The sequence below is a fragment of the Rhinoraja longicauda genome, chromosome 5 (assembly GCF_053455715.1).
Source record: "Rhinoraja longicauda isolate Sanriku21f chromosome 5, sRhiLon1.1, whole genome shotgun sequence".
NCBI classification, from domain to species: domain Eukaryota; kingdom Metazoa; phylum Chordata; class Chondrichthyes; order Rajiformes; family Arhynchobatidae; genus Rhinoraja; species Rhinoraja longicauda.
The window spans coordinates 25,571,841-25,588,431 of record NC_135957.1 but is presented as its reverse complement, the minus strand read 5'-3'; the positions used below and the strand labels follow the sequence as shown (position 1 = coordinate 25,588,431).

The 16,591-nt window shown below is 44.7% G+C and overlaps 1 protein-coding gene across 1 annotated transcript in view; it reads left to right on the top strand.

Annotated features, from left to right (window-relative positions):
• The window catches only part of ddx43 (DEAD (Asp-Glu-Ala-Asp) box polypeptide 43), a 59,505-nt gene that overhangs the window by 18,113 nt on the left and 24,801 nt on the right, over window positions 1–16,591 (top strand). Inside the window, exons 8-9 of the mRNA XM_078400033.1 lie at window positions 9,125–9,235; window positions 11,571–11,712. Coding sequence (XP_078256159.1) covers window positions 9,125–9,235; window positions 11,571–11,712 — 253 coding nt within the window. The remainder of the gene's footprint in view (window positions 1–9,124; window positions 9,236–11,570; window positions 11,713–16,591) is intronic.

Here is a 16,591-nt window from a genome sequence, read left to right as displayed (position 1 = left end):
TTCTATGGGTGATCATGATTTCAGGTCATCATCTCAGGAGTCAAAGAACATGGGGAGCATGGAGATTTTAAATGCCAGGTAATGGTTGACTTGAATACCCAGTAAAACTGGCTAGTAAAGTTGAGGGAAGAGAATCAATATTTGACACAGGAAATTTGAAATAGGACTGATGGTACAAATGTTTCAGAGAGAGTGAGAGAGAGTTTAATGCTGCAGAACTTTCAGAGGGGAAATGGGAAGTGGGTGAATCTGAAACAGAACTAAAGGGTGAGGGTTCAATCAATCAATCAATACTTTATTACAGACACAAGGTCCAGATAAAAGCCAAGACATTACATTTGAGCAGCAGCAGCAGCAGCAGCAATCAGCAGTAGCAGCAGCAGCAATCAGCAGTAGCAGCAGCAGCAGCAAGCAGCAGTAAGCAGCAGTAGCAAGCAGCACCTAGCTGTGTTGCTTGGGAAGTAGTGTGTGGGGATTGTGTGGGGATAGTAAGGAGTAAGACCTGTGTGATCTCCCGGACTAGTTTCGATCGCCTAGCTTGGGGTCGGAGAGGAATTTCCCGGATTTTTTCCCAAATTGGCCTGGGATTTTTATCCGGTTTTTCGCCTCTCCCAGGAGATCACTCAGTTCTTTTGGGTGGGCGGTTGGAGCGGTTGGAGTAGCGGCCGGGCGGTAGGTTTAGTAACCGAGCGCGGGGCTTTGTTTGGAGAGTATGACTGCCAGGGCAGTTTTTTGTTCTGGGTGTCAGATGTGGGGAATCTGGGAGTCTGATAGTCTTCCAGACATCCACATCTGCGCCAGGTGTGACGAGATGGGGCTCCTAAGGGACCGTATTAGAAACCTGGAGCGGCAGATTGATGACCTCCGTCTGATCAGGGAGAGTGAGGAGGTTATAGATAGGAGTTACAGGGAGGTGGTCACTCCTAGACCACGGGAGGTAGACAAGTGGGTCACTGTTAGGGGGGGCAAGGAACAGAGGCAGGGACTAGGGAGTACCCCGGTGGCTGTACCCCTTGGAAATAAGTACTCCTGTTTAAGTACTGTTGGGGGGGACAGCCTACCTGGGGGCAACGACGGTGCCCGGGCCTCTGGCAAGGAGTCCGGCCCTGTTGCTCAGAAGGGTAGGGAAAGGAAGAGGAGAGCAGTAGTAATAGGGGACTCTATAGTGAGGGGGTCAGATAGGCGTTTCTGTGGACGCAGTCGGGAGACCCGGATGGTGGTTTGCCTCCCTGGTGCCGGTGTCCGGGATGTGTCTGAGCGTGTCCAGGATATCCTGAAAGGGGAGGGAGAGGAGCCAGAGGTCGTGGTACATATAGGTACCAACAATATAGGTAGGATAAGGGAAGAGGTCCTGAAAGGAGAATTCAGGGGGCTAGGAAGAGAGTTAAAAAAAAAGGACTTCCAAAGTAATAATCTCAGGCTTACTGCCTGTGCCACGCGATAGTGAGAATAGGAATGGAGTGAGGTGGAGGATAAATACGTGGCTGAGGAACTGGTGCAGGGAGCAGGGTTTCAAGTTTCTGGATCATTGGGACCTCTTCTGGGGGAAGTATGACCTGTACAAAAAGGACGGGTTGCATCTGAACCCGAGGGGAACCAATATCCTGGCGGGGAGATTTGCTAAAATAACTGCGGAGACTTTAAACTAGTACGGTTGGGGGGAGGGACTCAAACACAGATAGCTAATAGGCAGTGTGTGAGGCAGGAGGCAGAAAAGGGAAACACTCAGACCCAATATGTAGGAGAGAAAGAAGGGAAAAGAAATAAACTGAGAATAAGAAATGATGGGTCCCTTAAATGTGTATATTTTAATGCTAGGAGCATTGTAAGAAAGGTGGATGAGCTTAGAGCCTGGATTGACATCTGGAAGTATGATGTTGTGGCGATCAGTGAAACATGGTTGCAGGAGGGTTGCGATTGGCAATTAAATATTCCAGGATTTCATTGTTTCAGATGTGATAGAATCGGAGGGGCAAGAGGTGGGGGTGTTGCATTGCTTGTCAGGGAGGATATCACAGCAGTGCTTTGGCAGGACAGACTAGAAGGCTCGATTAAGGAGGCTGTTTGGGTGGAACTCAGAAATGAGAAAGGTTTAGCAACACTTATAGGGGTGTATTATAGACCGCCAAATAGGGAACGAGAATTGGAAGAGCAAATATGTAAGGAGATAGCAGATATTAGTAGTAAGCACAGAGTGGTGATTGTGGGTGATTTCAATTTTCCGTATATAGACTGGGAATCACATTCTGTTAAAGGGCTGGATGGTTTGGAGTTTGTAAAATGTGTGCAGGATAGTTTTTTGCAGCAATACGTAGAGGTGCCTACCAGAGAAGGGGCAGTGTTGGACCTCCTGTTAGGAAATGAGATGGGTCAGGTGACGGAGGTATGTGTTGAGGAGCACTTTGGGTCTAGTGATCATAATGCCATTAGTTTCAATATCATTATGGAGAAGGTCAAATCTGGACCAAGGGTTGAGATTTTGGATTGGAGAAAGGCTAATTTTGAGGAGATGAGAAAGGATTTAAAAGGAGTGAAATGGAAATTGTTGTTTTATGAAAAGGATATAATAGAGAAATGGAGGATATTTAAAGGTGAAATTTTGAGAGTACAGAGTCTTTATGTCCCTGTTCGGTGGAAAGGAAAGAATAATAATTTGAAAGAGCCATGGTTTTCCAGGGAAATTGGACACTTGGTTCGGAAAAAGAGGGAGATATACAATAAATATAAGCGGCAGGGAGTAAATGAGGTTCTTGAGGAATATAAAGAATGTAAAAGGAATCTTAAAAAGGAAATTAGAAAAGCGAAAAAAAGATATGAGGCTGCTTTGGCAAGTAATGTAAAAGTAAACCCCAAGGGGTTCTACAGATATGTCAATAGCAAAAGGATAGTGAGGGAAAAAAATTGGTCCATTAGAGAGTCAGAGTGGACAGCTATGTGCTGAGCCGGAAGAAATGGGGGAGATATTAAACAATTTCTTTTCTTCAGTAGATGGACTAAGGACCACAAGATCATCTGCATACATAATATGGTTCACTAAAGTGTTACCAATCATGCACCCAGTATTACAGGCTTTCAATTGCTTGGACAGATCATCAATATAGAGATTGAAGAGAACTGGGGACAAGATTCCCCCTTGTCTGACACCATTGCTAACCCCAAATGGGGCTGAGACCATATTGCCCCGTTTTACTTGCATAGTCTGGTGGGCATACCAGTAAGTCAGAATTCTCACAATGTATTTGGGCACTCCCCTTTGACTCAATTTAACAAACAACTTTCTATGATTAACACGATCAAAGGCTTTGGAGGCATCAATAATGCGCTGCTTGATTACAGTGCAGTGAGAAATGGGTATAAACAGTATATCTTTGAGATCCAGCAAGGAGATGTTAAACTGAATGAGTACTAGTTTCCAATTTCCTGTGATACAAAATTCAATAGTTTAGTAATTGTTTCTACATCAACGATATTAAGATCTCTTTAAATAGAAAGACAATGATTATTAATTCTATCAGGTTTGTCCATTTTATGTCAGGTGGCCAGATTATGGGTTTTGCATAAACTATAGCTTCCCTAAAGATATTTCTCAACATTAGTTGCATGGATTTAACCATTTGACTCAAATGGGTGGCCCTGTTGCAAAGAAGTGAAATTTCTTCCTCAGATCACCAAAAACAGTAGTGATATTATTCTCCTCGTGTCTAAGCTCCTGATGGCAATTCTGTTGGGAATGCCATTCAATTATGTATCTATACTTTTACAGACCTCCCAACCCTTCCGAATTTGGCGGAAAGTTTCCGGTTTCTTATTTCATTTCCGCCATTCCGATTTCACCTCACATTTTTCCGTAAAACACATGCCTCGCCACTCGCCCCGCCCCTCTCCACGCCCTGCCGCTCGCCTCACCTCGCCGCTGGCCCCGACTCGCCTCGCCGCTGGCCCCGACTCGTCGCTGGGCTCGCCTCACCTCGCCGCTGGCCTCGACTCACCTCGTCGCTGGCCTCGACTCACATCGCCGCTGGCCTCGTCTCACCTCTCCGCTGGCCTCGACTCGTCGCTGGCCTCGACTCACCTCGCCGCTGGCCTCGACTCACCTCCCCGCTGGCCTCGACTCACCTCGCCACTGGCCTCGACTCACCTCGCCACTGGCCTCGACTCACCTCGCCGCTGGCCTCGACTCACCTCGTCGCTGGGCTCGCCTCACCTCGCCGCTGGGCTCGACTCACCCCGCCGCTGGGCTCGACTCACCCCGCCGCTGGGCTCGCCTCACCTAGCCGCTGGCCTCGACTCACATCGCCGCTGGCCTCGACTCACCTCTCCGCTGGCCTCGACTCGTCGCTGGCCTCGACTCACCTCGCCGCTGGCCTCGACTCACCTCATCGCTGGCCTCGACTCAACTCAACGCTGGCCTCGACTCACCTCACCGCTGGCCTCGACTCACCTCACCGCTGGCCTCGACTCACCCCGCCGCTGGGCTCGACTCACCTCGTCGCTGGCCTCGACTCACATCGCCGCTGGCCTCGACTCACCTCGCCGCTGGCCTCGACTCACATCGCCGCTGGCCCCGACTCGTCGCTGGGCTCGCCTCACCTCGCCGCTGGCCTCGACTCACATCGCAGCTGGCCTCGACTCGCATCGCCGCTGGCCTCGACTCGCCTCGCCGCTGGCCTCGACTCACATCGCCGCTGACCTCGACTCACCTCTCCGCTGGCCTCGACTCACATCGCCGCTGGCCTCGACTCACCTCTCCGCTGGCCTCGACTCGTCGCTGGCCTCGACTCACCTCGCCGCTGGCCTCGACTCACCTCATCGCTGGCCTCGACTCAACTCAACGCTGGCCTCGACTCACCTCACCGCTGGCCTCGACTCACCTCACCGCTGGCCCCAACTCACCTCACCGCTGGCCTCGACTCACCTCACCGCTGGCCTCGACTCACCTCACCGCTGGCCTCGACTCACCTCACCGCTGGCCCCGACTCGTCGCTGGACTCGCCTCACCTCGTCGCTGGGGTCGCCTCACCTCGCCGCTGGCCCCGACTCGTCGCTGGGCCCGCCTCACCTCGCCGCTGGCTCCGCCATGCCGCTGGCCCCGGACTCGCTGCTGGCCTCGACTCGCCTTGCCGCTGGCCTCCACTCGCCTTGCCGCTGGCCTCGCCTCGCCGCTGGCCCCGACTCGTCGCTGGCCTCGACTCACCTCGCCGCTGGCTCCGCCTTTCCGCTGGCCTTGCCTCGCCTTTTCGCTGGCCTCGCCTTTCCGCTCGCTTCGCCTTTCAATAGACAATAGGTGCAGGAGTAGGCCATTCAGCCCTTCGAGCCAGCACCGCCATTCAATGCGATGGCTGATCACTCTCAATCAGTACCCCGTTCCTGCCTTCTCCCCATACCCCCTCACTCCGCTATCCTTAAGAGCTCTATCCAGCTCTCTCTTGAAAGCATCCAACGAACTGGCCTCCACTGCCTTCTGAGGCAGAGAATTCCACACCTTCACCACTCTCTGACTGAAAAAGTTCTTCCTCATCTCCGTTCTAAATGGCCTACCCCTTATTCTTAAACTGTGGCCCCTTGTTCTGGACTCCCTCAACATTGGGAACATGTTTCCTGCCTCTAATGTGTCCAATCCCCTAATTATCTTATATGTTTCAATAAGATCCCCCCTCATCCTTCTAAATTCCAGTGTATACAAGCCCAATCTCTCCAGCCTTTCAACATACGACAGTCCCGCCATTCCGGGAATTAACCTAGTGAACCTACGCTGCACGCCCTCCATAGCAAGAATATCCTTCCTCAAATTTGGAGACCAAAACTGCACACAGTACTCCAGGTGCGGTCTCACCAGGGCCCGGTACAACTGTAGAAGGACCTCTTTGCTCCTATACTCAACTCCTCTTGTTACGAAGGCCAACATTCCATTGGCTTTCTTCACTGCCTGCTGTACCTGCATGCTTCCTTTCATTGACTGATGCACTAGGACACCCAGATCTCGTTGAACTCCCCCTCCTCCTAACTTGACACCATTCAGATAATAATCTGCCTTTCTATTCTTACTTCCAAAGTGAATAACCTCACACTTATCTACATTAAACTGCATCTGCCATGTATCCGCCCACTCACACAACCTGTCCAAGTCACCCTGCAGCCTTATTGCATCTTCCTCACAATTCACACTAGCCCCCAGCTTAGTATCATCGCGTTACCGCTGGCCTCGCCGCTGGCCTCGACTCGCCCTGCCACTGGGTTCGCCTCGCCCCTGGCCCCGACTCGCTTCGCCCCTGGCCCCGACTCGCCTCGCCGCTGGCCCCGGCTCCCCTCGTCGCTCGGCTCGCCTCGCTGCGTAGCACGTGGCCCGTTGGTGTTGAGAGGGGATGGAGGGCAGGGGAGTGGGGGTTGGGGGGGGGGAGTGGGGGTTGGGGGGGTGGAGGGGGGGATGGGAGACGAGTGTGGGTGGGAGGGGGTGGGGTAGAATGGGAGAGGATGGGAGGGGAGGAGGAGCGGAGGTGTGGGAAAAGGTGGGGAGGAGAGGGTGGGAATGGTGGTGTAAGGGGGTAAGCGGGAGTGGGTGGGAGGGCGGGATTCGGGGGGAAATGGGGGAGGGGAGTAGGGGGGAGTCGGGAGTGGGGGTAGAGGAGGGGAGTAGGGGAGGGGAGTAGGGGGGAGTCGGGAGTGGGGGTAGAGTGGGGGAAGGGGTGGTGGGGAGGGGAAAATTTCATTGAAGACATACTTGCTCCAGTGATAAATGAAACTCTTCATAACTTAGACATACATTTTGTGTAAGGAAAAAGCAAAATAGAGAAAACAAAACAATTTTTTCTTTGTATTGTAAAAAGTATTTCTGTTCAATAACCTTTCTATAAATAGCAGAATATACTCATGATAGGCCTGACGTACATGTAGTCCAAGAAATACAGACTGTTGGAAATAATAGTCGTTTTTCACACATGAATGTAGCACAATGTGTACGCGCATTTGGCGTGCATACCTTTTTTTGCTGAAAAGTTGCATTATGTGCCATATTTTGAATTTTGATGTAAAATTCTGAATTTTGGACATCAAAATTCTGAATTTGTAAAATCAAATGTTGGGAGGTCTGCTTTTACTCTACAGCTTTTTATTCTGTTCCCTTTATCGCAAATTATTTAAAATCTCATCGTTCGGATCATTAGGCACATTTATGTATTGGAAATTGGAAACTAGCACTTAGCATTTGATGCAAAATTAGTGCAATTGAGGCAGCAAAAGCGAAACCAGTACAACCACAGTTTGTACATTTTAAAGATTTTAGGAAATTATTTGGAATAAAGTTCAATAATTTTGACAAAATTCAAAACCCTTAAAACCAATGTGCAGTTGCATATAGGATTCAAACGTTTAGGATTTGTACACTACATTAATCACTCACCAATGACTTTAGTGCACTGCAATTTTTTTAATCAGTTAGATGTAATTACAGTGATGTAATCTCATTGACAAAATACATGGGCAGAATTCTAACAAATGCATAATGGTCCAATGTAAGATCTTTATGGCTAAACGAATAAGACAAATGGAGACAAACCAGAGACTTGGAAAGATTTGGGATCTATCCAGTAAAGCAAAAAAAACTGCAGATTCTTAAAATCTGAAATAAAAACAGGGAATATACCAGAAACATTCAGCTGGTCAGGCAGCATCTGAAGAGAGAGAGAGAGAGAGCAAAATGGTCACTGATGAAGGTCATTGAACCGAAATGTCAACTGTGTCTGGTGTTTTTAATTTTTCTTTGAGATCCATCCCAATGAATTATTAAAATATGAGCAGGGATAAAAGTTAACAATAAGGCCAGACTTTGTACCACAATCTTAATTGCTTAACACTCCAATTCTCTGAACAAAGTCCTGGTAGACCACATGTGGAGTATCCCTGGGCACTTTTGCACACCTTACCATGCCTCTGCTGTAGGTTTCAGTATGATCGCAGACTCCCAAGAATTGAAATAAGAGGAGAGATTACACAATGGATTGTGATGGGTTTCATGGATTATCCGGGTGCTTTGACTTTCAAGATATTAAGAGAAACAGAATTGAGAATATTCATTCTATTGGCCTAAAAAATAAAGCCAGCTTTCCAAGAGTCAATCAAGTACGGAATCAAAGGATATGGGGAAAAAGCAGGAACGGGGAACTGATTTTGGATGATCAGCCATATCATATTGAATGGCGGTGCTGGCTCGAAGGGCCGACTGGCCTACTCCTGCACCTATTTTCTATGTTTCTAGGAGTGGTAAAATTCTCCAAGTGCAGAAGAATGCAGAAAATTGCAATGTTTTTCTCGAAGCAGCAATTGATGCTATTGTCTAGAATTAGTTTAGAGATACAGCATGGAAACAGGCCCATTGGCCCACCGGGTCCGCGCAGACCAGTAATCCCCGTACACTAACACTATCCTACATCCACTAGGGACATTTTGTTTACATTTACCAAGCCAATTAACTTACAAACTTGTACATCTTTGGAGTCTGGGAGGAAACCGAAGATCTCGGTACAAACTCCATACACACAGCACCCATAGTCAGGATCGAACCTGGGGCTCTGGCGCTGCATTCGCTGTAAGGCAGTAACTCCACCGCTGTGCCACCGCCCAAATTGTTAATTTCATATTTTAAAATTGATAGATTTTTATTTACCTAAGCCTATTACGGGAAATGGTATATGGAATCAAGTCATACATAAGCTGTGATCTCATTGACTGGCCGTAGAGGTTTATGGGGCTGATTGACCTGCTCCTGTAAATCAGTGAAATTACCACATTGTAAATATTCCACAATCTCTCCAGTAATTAGTTTGATATGATTCACATCTGATGATAGTTATACACCTGCTAGAAATCAAGATGCATTGTTGGATAATTCATTTTTAGCTTTTTTACAAAACTGCTCTATGACGAAGCAATACGTTTAGTGTCGACCCAGATGTTGACATTTTGATGATTTTGAATAATTGATGATATGAATAAATGTAATCCAGCTTGCTGTTGGGAATTGAATTACTATATTTATTTTAACTTTGTGAAGTTCATCTGACTGATCAGGGTTGTCATCTCTTCCCTCCAAGATTATGCTCTGCAATGTAATTGCTCTATTTGTTTTTAGGCCACGTGACAAAACTGATGGCCCTGGAATGTTGATCCTCACGCCAACTAGAGAGCTTGCCCTTCAGATACAGGAAGAGTGCAACAAGTACACTTACAAAGGAATTAAGAGGTATTGATAAAATGCATTCCGAGAAAATGCTCTGATGTGTGTTCCTTTTAACTTCGTATCCACTGACTTATGTCGGGCATGCATAGAATTATTCATAGAGTTAATAGAATTTTTTTTTAGTCAAAAAAATTTGCACACAGCGTAAGTAAATTATGCTAGGGAAAAGTAAATTATGCTAGGAACAAAATGAAAAAAATAAATACTGAGTATATTGTGCTTTATTTACATTAGAGAACAGAATGTCTAGATCAGTTGCACTAAAGGGAAGGAGCTGGCTAACTAAACGTCTTGGATAGTTGGCAGGGAAATGCCTGTGGATTTTATTTTTAGAGATTTCCAGAAAAGATTGTTGGCTAAAGTTAATGTAAATGGAAACAAGTTATTGATCTTGCTGAGAAATTGTTTGAGTTGCAGAACACAAAAGTGGCATTTAAGAGACTTTTGGATAGGCACATAGCTATGCAGGGAATGGAGGGTAGGATCACCAGCTCAATAGACAATAGGTGCAGGTGTATGCCATTTGGCCCTTCGAGCCAACACCACCATTCAATGTGATCATGGCTGATCATTCTCAATCAATACCCCGTTCCTGCCTTCTCCCCATACCTCCTGACTCCGCTATCCTTAAGAGCTCTATCTAGTTCTCTCTTGAATGCATTCAGAGACTTGGCCTTCTGAGGCAGTGAATTCCATAGATTTACAACTCTCTGACTGAAAAAGCTTTTCCTTACCTCCGTTCTAAATGGCCTACCCCATATTCTTAAACTGTGGCCCCTGGTTCTGGACTCCCCCAACATTGGGAACATGTTTCCTGCCTCTAACGTATCCAACCCCTTAATAATCTTATATGTTTCGATAAGATCCCCTCTCATCCTTCTAAATTCTAGTGCATACAGAGCCTAGCAGCTCCAGTCTTTCAACATATGACAGTCCCACCATTCCGGGAATTAACCTCAATAGGGTAAATAGGATACTTCTGTTCCTTTGTCATGGAGCACACGGGATGTTTAGTCAGTGGGAAGAGGGGGGAAATTGTGATCAACATTTATTGCTGACCAGTGGCACTTTGGCGCTAAATCTCTGTACAATTAAAATCTCCAATAATCCACTTTACAACCCCAGGGCCCTGGTTCACATGCTCCCTTCCAACTCAATGCAGCCATGGTTCTGCTCACTCTTTAAACTTGCCCACTTCACTGGGAAATTTATTATAATGCAGTGTGATGATTTCTAATAATTAAATTATATTGGAGATATTAATATTTATCCTAGAGTTCAGAAATTTGTTGGGTTTATTGTCACATGCACCGAGGTACCGTGGAAAACTTTTGTCTGTGTGTAATCCAATCAAAGCAGATAATACTGTACATGAATACAATCAAAGCAAACACAGCTACAAAAGGCAGAGCAAAGAGATGGGTACCAAAGTGTAGAATATAGTTTATTAGCATTATAGTGTAACGGTTCCAGAGAAAAGGTCCAGTGTTCATAATGAGGTAGGTTAGAAAAAGGGGACTTTACCCCCACTTATTGACGGACTGTTCCGAAGTCTGATAACAGATGGAAAACAAGCTGTTCCTGAGTCTGGTGATGCTCACCATCAAGCTTCTGAATCTTCTGCCCGACTAAAGTGGGGAGAAGGAATGACCAGGGTTTGAAAGATCCTTGATTATGTTGGCTACTTTCCTGAATCAGCATGAATTATAGATGATATCAATGGTGGGGGGTTTATTCTGTGTGATGGACTGGGCTACATCCACAACTCTGTGTAATTTCTTGCGATCTTGGGTGGAACTGCTCTCAAACCAAGCTGCGATGCAACCCGACAGTATGCTTTCTACAGTGCAACAGAGAGGTTAGTACGAGTCTTTGGAGACATGCTGAATTTCTTCATTCCTCTGAGAAAGTAGAGGTGTTGGTGTTTTCTTTTACTATAGGTTTAATGTGGTTGGTCCATGACTGATGGTTGATAATATTTATGCCAAGGAACGAAGCTCGCAACCATTTCCACTTCTGCATCATTGATACTGATTGGAGCATGCACTCCGCCATGCTTCCTGGTGAAAACTATTGAATCCAGTGCCACCAAGGTACTGCAGCCTCCACTCCAATACCTCTTCTTGAGTTTCGCAAAAATTGTACGAGGAGGTCAGGACAATTCTAGCAGAATTTCTATGTTCTAAACGGACCATCCCAGTTGGGTTCTGAATCCATTTATTTGAATGGAATTTCTTCATTTTATTTTGTACCCTTGCACACCTTTTTGAGATGTTGTCAATATTCTTGCATTTCCCAATTTCTTGATGTTTAATTACAGAATGTTTTATTTTTGCAGTGTTTGTATTTATGGAGGAGGAAGCCGGAGAGACCAGATTAACTTTGTTACTAAAGGAGTGGACATTGTTATTGCAACTCCTGGACGATTGAATGATCTTCAGATGAACAATTACATCAATTTGAAGAGTACAACATATTTGGTCAGTGAACAGGGAAATTTAAACAATCTTAATCCAGTGTCCATGACTGCATTCTATTCAGAATTGGTGGATGATTAAATAGAGTAAATCTGGTGTAGATCTGGGTGCTTCATAGCAATATGGTTTGTGTGCAGGTACTATGCAAAGTGGTCACAAAACTAATTCAAAGGTGACTAGTATGAAATTCTTTCACTGGCATCACACTAGTTTGTTTTTTTCTTTAACATTGGATCATTTCCTTCTGTGAAGTAGCTGATTCATTTGCCTCATCTGTGGTTTAATTTGTAGTTCACAATCAATTGCTTGAAAGACCTATTGGCACTTAATAAGTCAGATTCTTGACATATGAAGGACGGTCTTTGTTTCATTCTTACGTGATGCTGTCCCTCTCCTTTTTATCCAATACATTGATATTGGTTCTGTTTCATATTGTCATGCAGAACCCAAAAAGTTATCACTTTTATTGCCAATTTCCACCTGCCACTCACTTTCAAGTAGTCATTGGCTTCTGGTATTATTCTAATGAAGCCCAATGTAAACTTGATCAGCAGCCTCATCTTATGACTAGGAACATTTGAGCACTAAACATTAAATTCAACTAGGGGGTCTCGACCCAAAACATCACTTATTCCTTTTCTCCAGCGATGCCTGACCCGCTGAGTTACTCCAGGTTTTTGTGTCTATCTTCTATTGAATTGAACAATTTCAGGTAACCAGCCTTTTCATTTTTCAGTATCAGAATTGGTCAGTTCAGATGAAAGTTCATCAACCTGTCATCTCCAATAGTGCTGCGTAGCCTGAGGTATTTTCACTTTTTTTTTCTCAGCTTTCAAAGTGTTCAATATTTCAATTTCCAACATTATTTCTCACTCTCTCTTCATTTCTTTCTATTTACATCACCTCCAGGGAGATCATCTGCGATTAACAAGGCATCGCCACCCTCTCAGCTGGCACCACCGCCTTCTACATCACACAGCTTCTTTTGGTCTGCACTTTTGGTCGCCCGAGAATGCTGTTTGGTCTCTCTACCTTTCCCTCTTCTCTGTAACTTAACATCTGTTTTATTTCTACATTTTCTAAGTTCGGATGAAAGGTCTTTGATCTGAAATGTTAGCTTTGTTGCGCCTAAACTGCTGAATATTGTCAGCATTCTGTTTTTAACTTGAAGTTAGAACATCTCTTCCTCATCATTTTCCTTTAAACTACTACCTGGTACATAGTTTATCATCAATTAATTATTTCCCAATTTTCCCCATACCTACTTAATTAATAATGTGAATATTGCCTCTCCTGCACTGCCAAGAATAAGATAATAACTTTGCATTGGGTAGATGGAAGCAGAGGAATGTTTGAAGTAAAGCTAAGTTCCATCGTTCTTTGCTTCAGTAACTGTGTGAACGAGTTGGACAAAGTCATGCAGTCCCACAGCACGCAAACAGACCTTTCAGCCCACCAAGTCCACACCAGCCTTTTATGTTAATCCTTCATTAATGCTGTTTCATTCTCCTTGCATTCTATCAGATTCTATCACCTATTCACAAAACGGCAGCGGACATTTTTTTTTACTCTTCCCACCTGCACGTCTTTTGAAATGTGGATGGAAAACGGGGCACCTGGAAAAGCCCCACACAGTCAAAGGGAATGTGCACACTCCACACATGCAGCATTGGGTGGGGGGGGGGTCAGGATTAAACCTGGGTCATTGGAACTGTGAGGCGGCAGTCCAATCTGCTTTCTCTTATAGCACTTAATTTCTTGGCCTGGCTGCTCGTAGTGCTCTTTTCTGGCTATAAATTCCTTCTCTACCTCGGTATCAGATAGGCATGGGGGAAAAAAACAAATACAAGTTTTGATTCAAATTTGTTGCATCAAATTCTACAATATGTCCTTACGCTAAATAGCCATTTGTACACTAGGAGATGCAACTATCTACTCCAAGGGTCTGACTTTAAATTATAGTCATAGAGCTGTACAGCACAGAAACAAACCCTTCAGCCCGTCTTGTCCATGCTGCCCAAGATGGCATATTAGGATATTTCCATTTGGCCCATAGCCATCTAAATCCTGCTATCCATATCTGTCCAAATGACTTTTAAAAGTCTTAAATGTATCGGCTTCTCTAGCTTATTCTGACAGCTCATTTCGAATATGGACAATCTTCTGAATGAAAAAGTTGCCCCTGAGGTCCCTCTTAAATATCTCCCCTTTCACCTGAGTCCTGTGCCCTCTAGTTTTAGAATACTTTTCCCTGAGAAAAGGACTGTCTGCATTCACTTTATCCATGCCCCTCATAATCTTGTATACTTCTAAGGTCACCCCGCAGCCTATAATGCTCCAAAGGAAAAATGTCCCAACCTTTCTAACCTCTCTATAATGCCTCTGCACAACTTTGCTTTGACTCCTTTCAACAAGCCAATTTTGAACCCAATTGACTAGCTTTCCTTGGATTCGATACGACCTAACCTTCTATTCGGAACCTTGTCAAAGGCCTTGCTAAAGTCCACATAGAAGATGTCCTTTTGTGTAAACCAACATCTGCAGTTCCTTGTTACAACCATACTTTAAATATTGTTGGTTTACCTGGTCAAGACTCTAAAAGATCAGAGCAGGAGTAGGCCATTCAGTCCTTCAAGCCTGGTCTGCCATTTGGTGGGATCCAGCTGACCTGACGTTCCCCAAGCTAACTTTCCCGCCTTAAACCATAGGGGCACCTTAATGTTAGAATTCTATCAATTTTGAGCCTTGCATCTACTCTGGTCCTGGACACTCTCTGAAGAGCAAACATCCCCTCAGCATTTACCCTGACTAGCCTCCAAATAATCTTTCTTACTTCAATAAGACTACCTTTCATTTTTCCAAGCTGCACAGGTAGACAGGTGATGAAGACGGTATTTGGCACTCTTGCCTTCATCAGTAAGAGTATTGAGTACAGTAGTCTGGAAGTGGTGTGACAGCTGAAAAGATGTGTGAGACCATATTCGAAGTTTTGTGTGCAGTTCTGGTTGCCCTGCTATAGGAAGGATGTCATTAAGCAGGAAACGGTGCAGAGAAGATTCATCAGGTTCTTGCTCAAGGACTTGAGTTATAAAGAGAGGCAAGATTGGCTGGACTTTTTCCCTGGCGTGTAGGAGTCTGAGGTGACCTTATAGAAGTATATTAAATCATGAGGCATAGATGGCCACTTTTTTTTTTGGTAGTGTATGAATGTCTAAAACCAGAGGGCATAATTTTAGGATGAGAGGGGAAAGATGTAAAAGATTCCTGAGGGGCAATTTCTTATCTGCCAATTCTCTATTTGTTACCAGTTAAATTATTGCTCCTGTCTTGGGAGTTAATTTTTTGAAGCACCATGTCAATTGTTTTCTGCCAGTTGAAATATATCAACCAGGTTCCTTTCTGGTCAAGATTTACTCCAAAAAAAAAATCACTTTTCAGGCACTATTTCTCCTTCGTGAAGATAAGATAATGATTAGATAATGATTTTTCATAAAATGCTACTATTACTTTTTAAATGATTGATTCTAAGATATTTTTCTAACAATAGATGCTAGATTTATAATCTGCCTTTTGGTTCCCCTCCCTCTCTAAATAGAAGTATCACAGTGCAATTTTCCTATCGTCCACTTCTCCAGAATCAAAAGAATTTTAGATGATTGCATCAATGCATCCACTGGGTGGCGCTTTAGGGAGTGCAGCTTCTCACAGCTTCAGCAAGCCCAGTCCAAACCTGGCCACTAGTGTTATCTATGTCAAGGTTGCATGTTCACCTGGGGTAAACCATGTGGGTTTTTCCTGGGGCCTCCAATTTCCTACCACATTCCAAGGATATAATAGTTGTTAAATTAATTGTCTGCTGTAGATTAGCCCTCGGAAGTGTTTTGTGAGGGAATCTGGTAACTGTTAATGGGCATGTATGAGAGAATTTGTAGAATAATAATGGAATGGGATTGCTCAGAGAGCCAGCATAGACTCAATGGGCCAAATGACCAACTTTTGCATTGTAAGAAAATATGAAGTATCATTATATCCACAATCATTTAGTCATAGAATCCTACAGCACAGAAATGGCCCTTCAATCCACCACTTCCATGCTAACCTTTATTTGCCCAACTACACTAACCCAATTGCTCATGTTAGGTCCATATCCTTCGATGCCTTGTATTTAAGTGTCTGTCTAAATGTCTCTTTGACATTGTGATTGTATCTGATTCCACCAGCTCATTTTATAGCCTGTTCCAGATATCAGCCACATTCTGTGGGAGAACAAAGAAACATTCTCCTCAAACCCCCTTTAAAATTCCAACTTCTCATCCAAAACCTAGGCTCTCTTGTTTTTAACATGCCTACCATGGGGAAAATGTTCTGGCTAACTTTTTATCTATGTCTCTTATAATTTTGTACACCTCTCTCAGGTCATCCCTCGGCCTCTTTTCAGGGAAAATAAACCAACCCTAATCAATCTCTCCCCATATCTAAAGTCCTCCAATCCTGGCAACATTCTGGTGAATTTCCTCTCAGTTTTCTTCTGCACATCCACATCCTTCCTATGTTCAGGTTGTCAGAACTGCACAAAGTAGTCCAGCTGTGGCTTCATCAGTTTTTTGCAAAATTGAAACTTTTCTTGATTCATCCTAACAAGCAAGCCATTTGGACCAGGGGACATATACTGTTTGTTATCCCATTAGTCTGCCTCATTGCTACCATCAGGGAAAAAGGTGGTGATCCTGAGAACCATTGCCTTCTCGTTCAAGAACAGGATTTTTCCCTCAACAATCAGGTTTTTGAACCACTCTGCACAACCTTAATGGTCTCAGTACCGAACTACTATGGAGGTAATGGTTTTCAGGTTCCTGTACCACATTCCTGGTGGTAGCAGAGA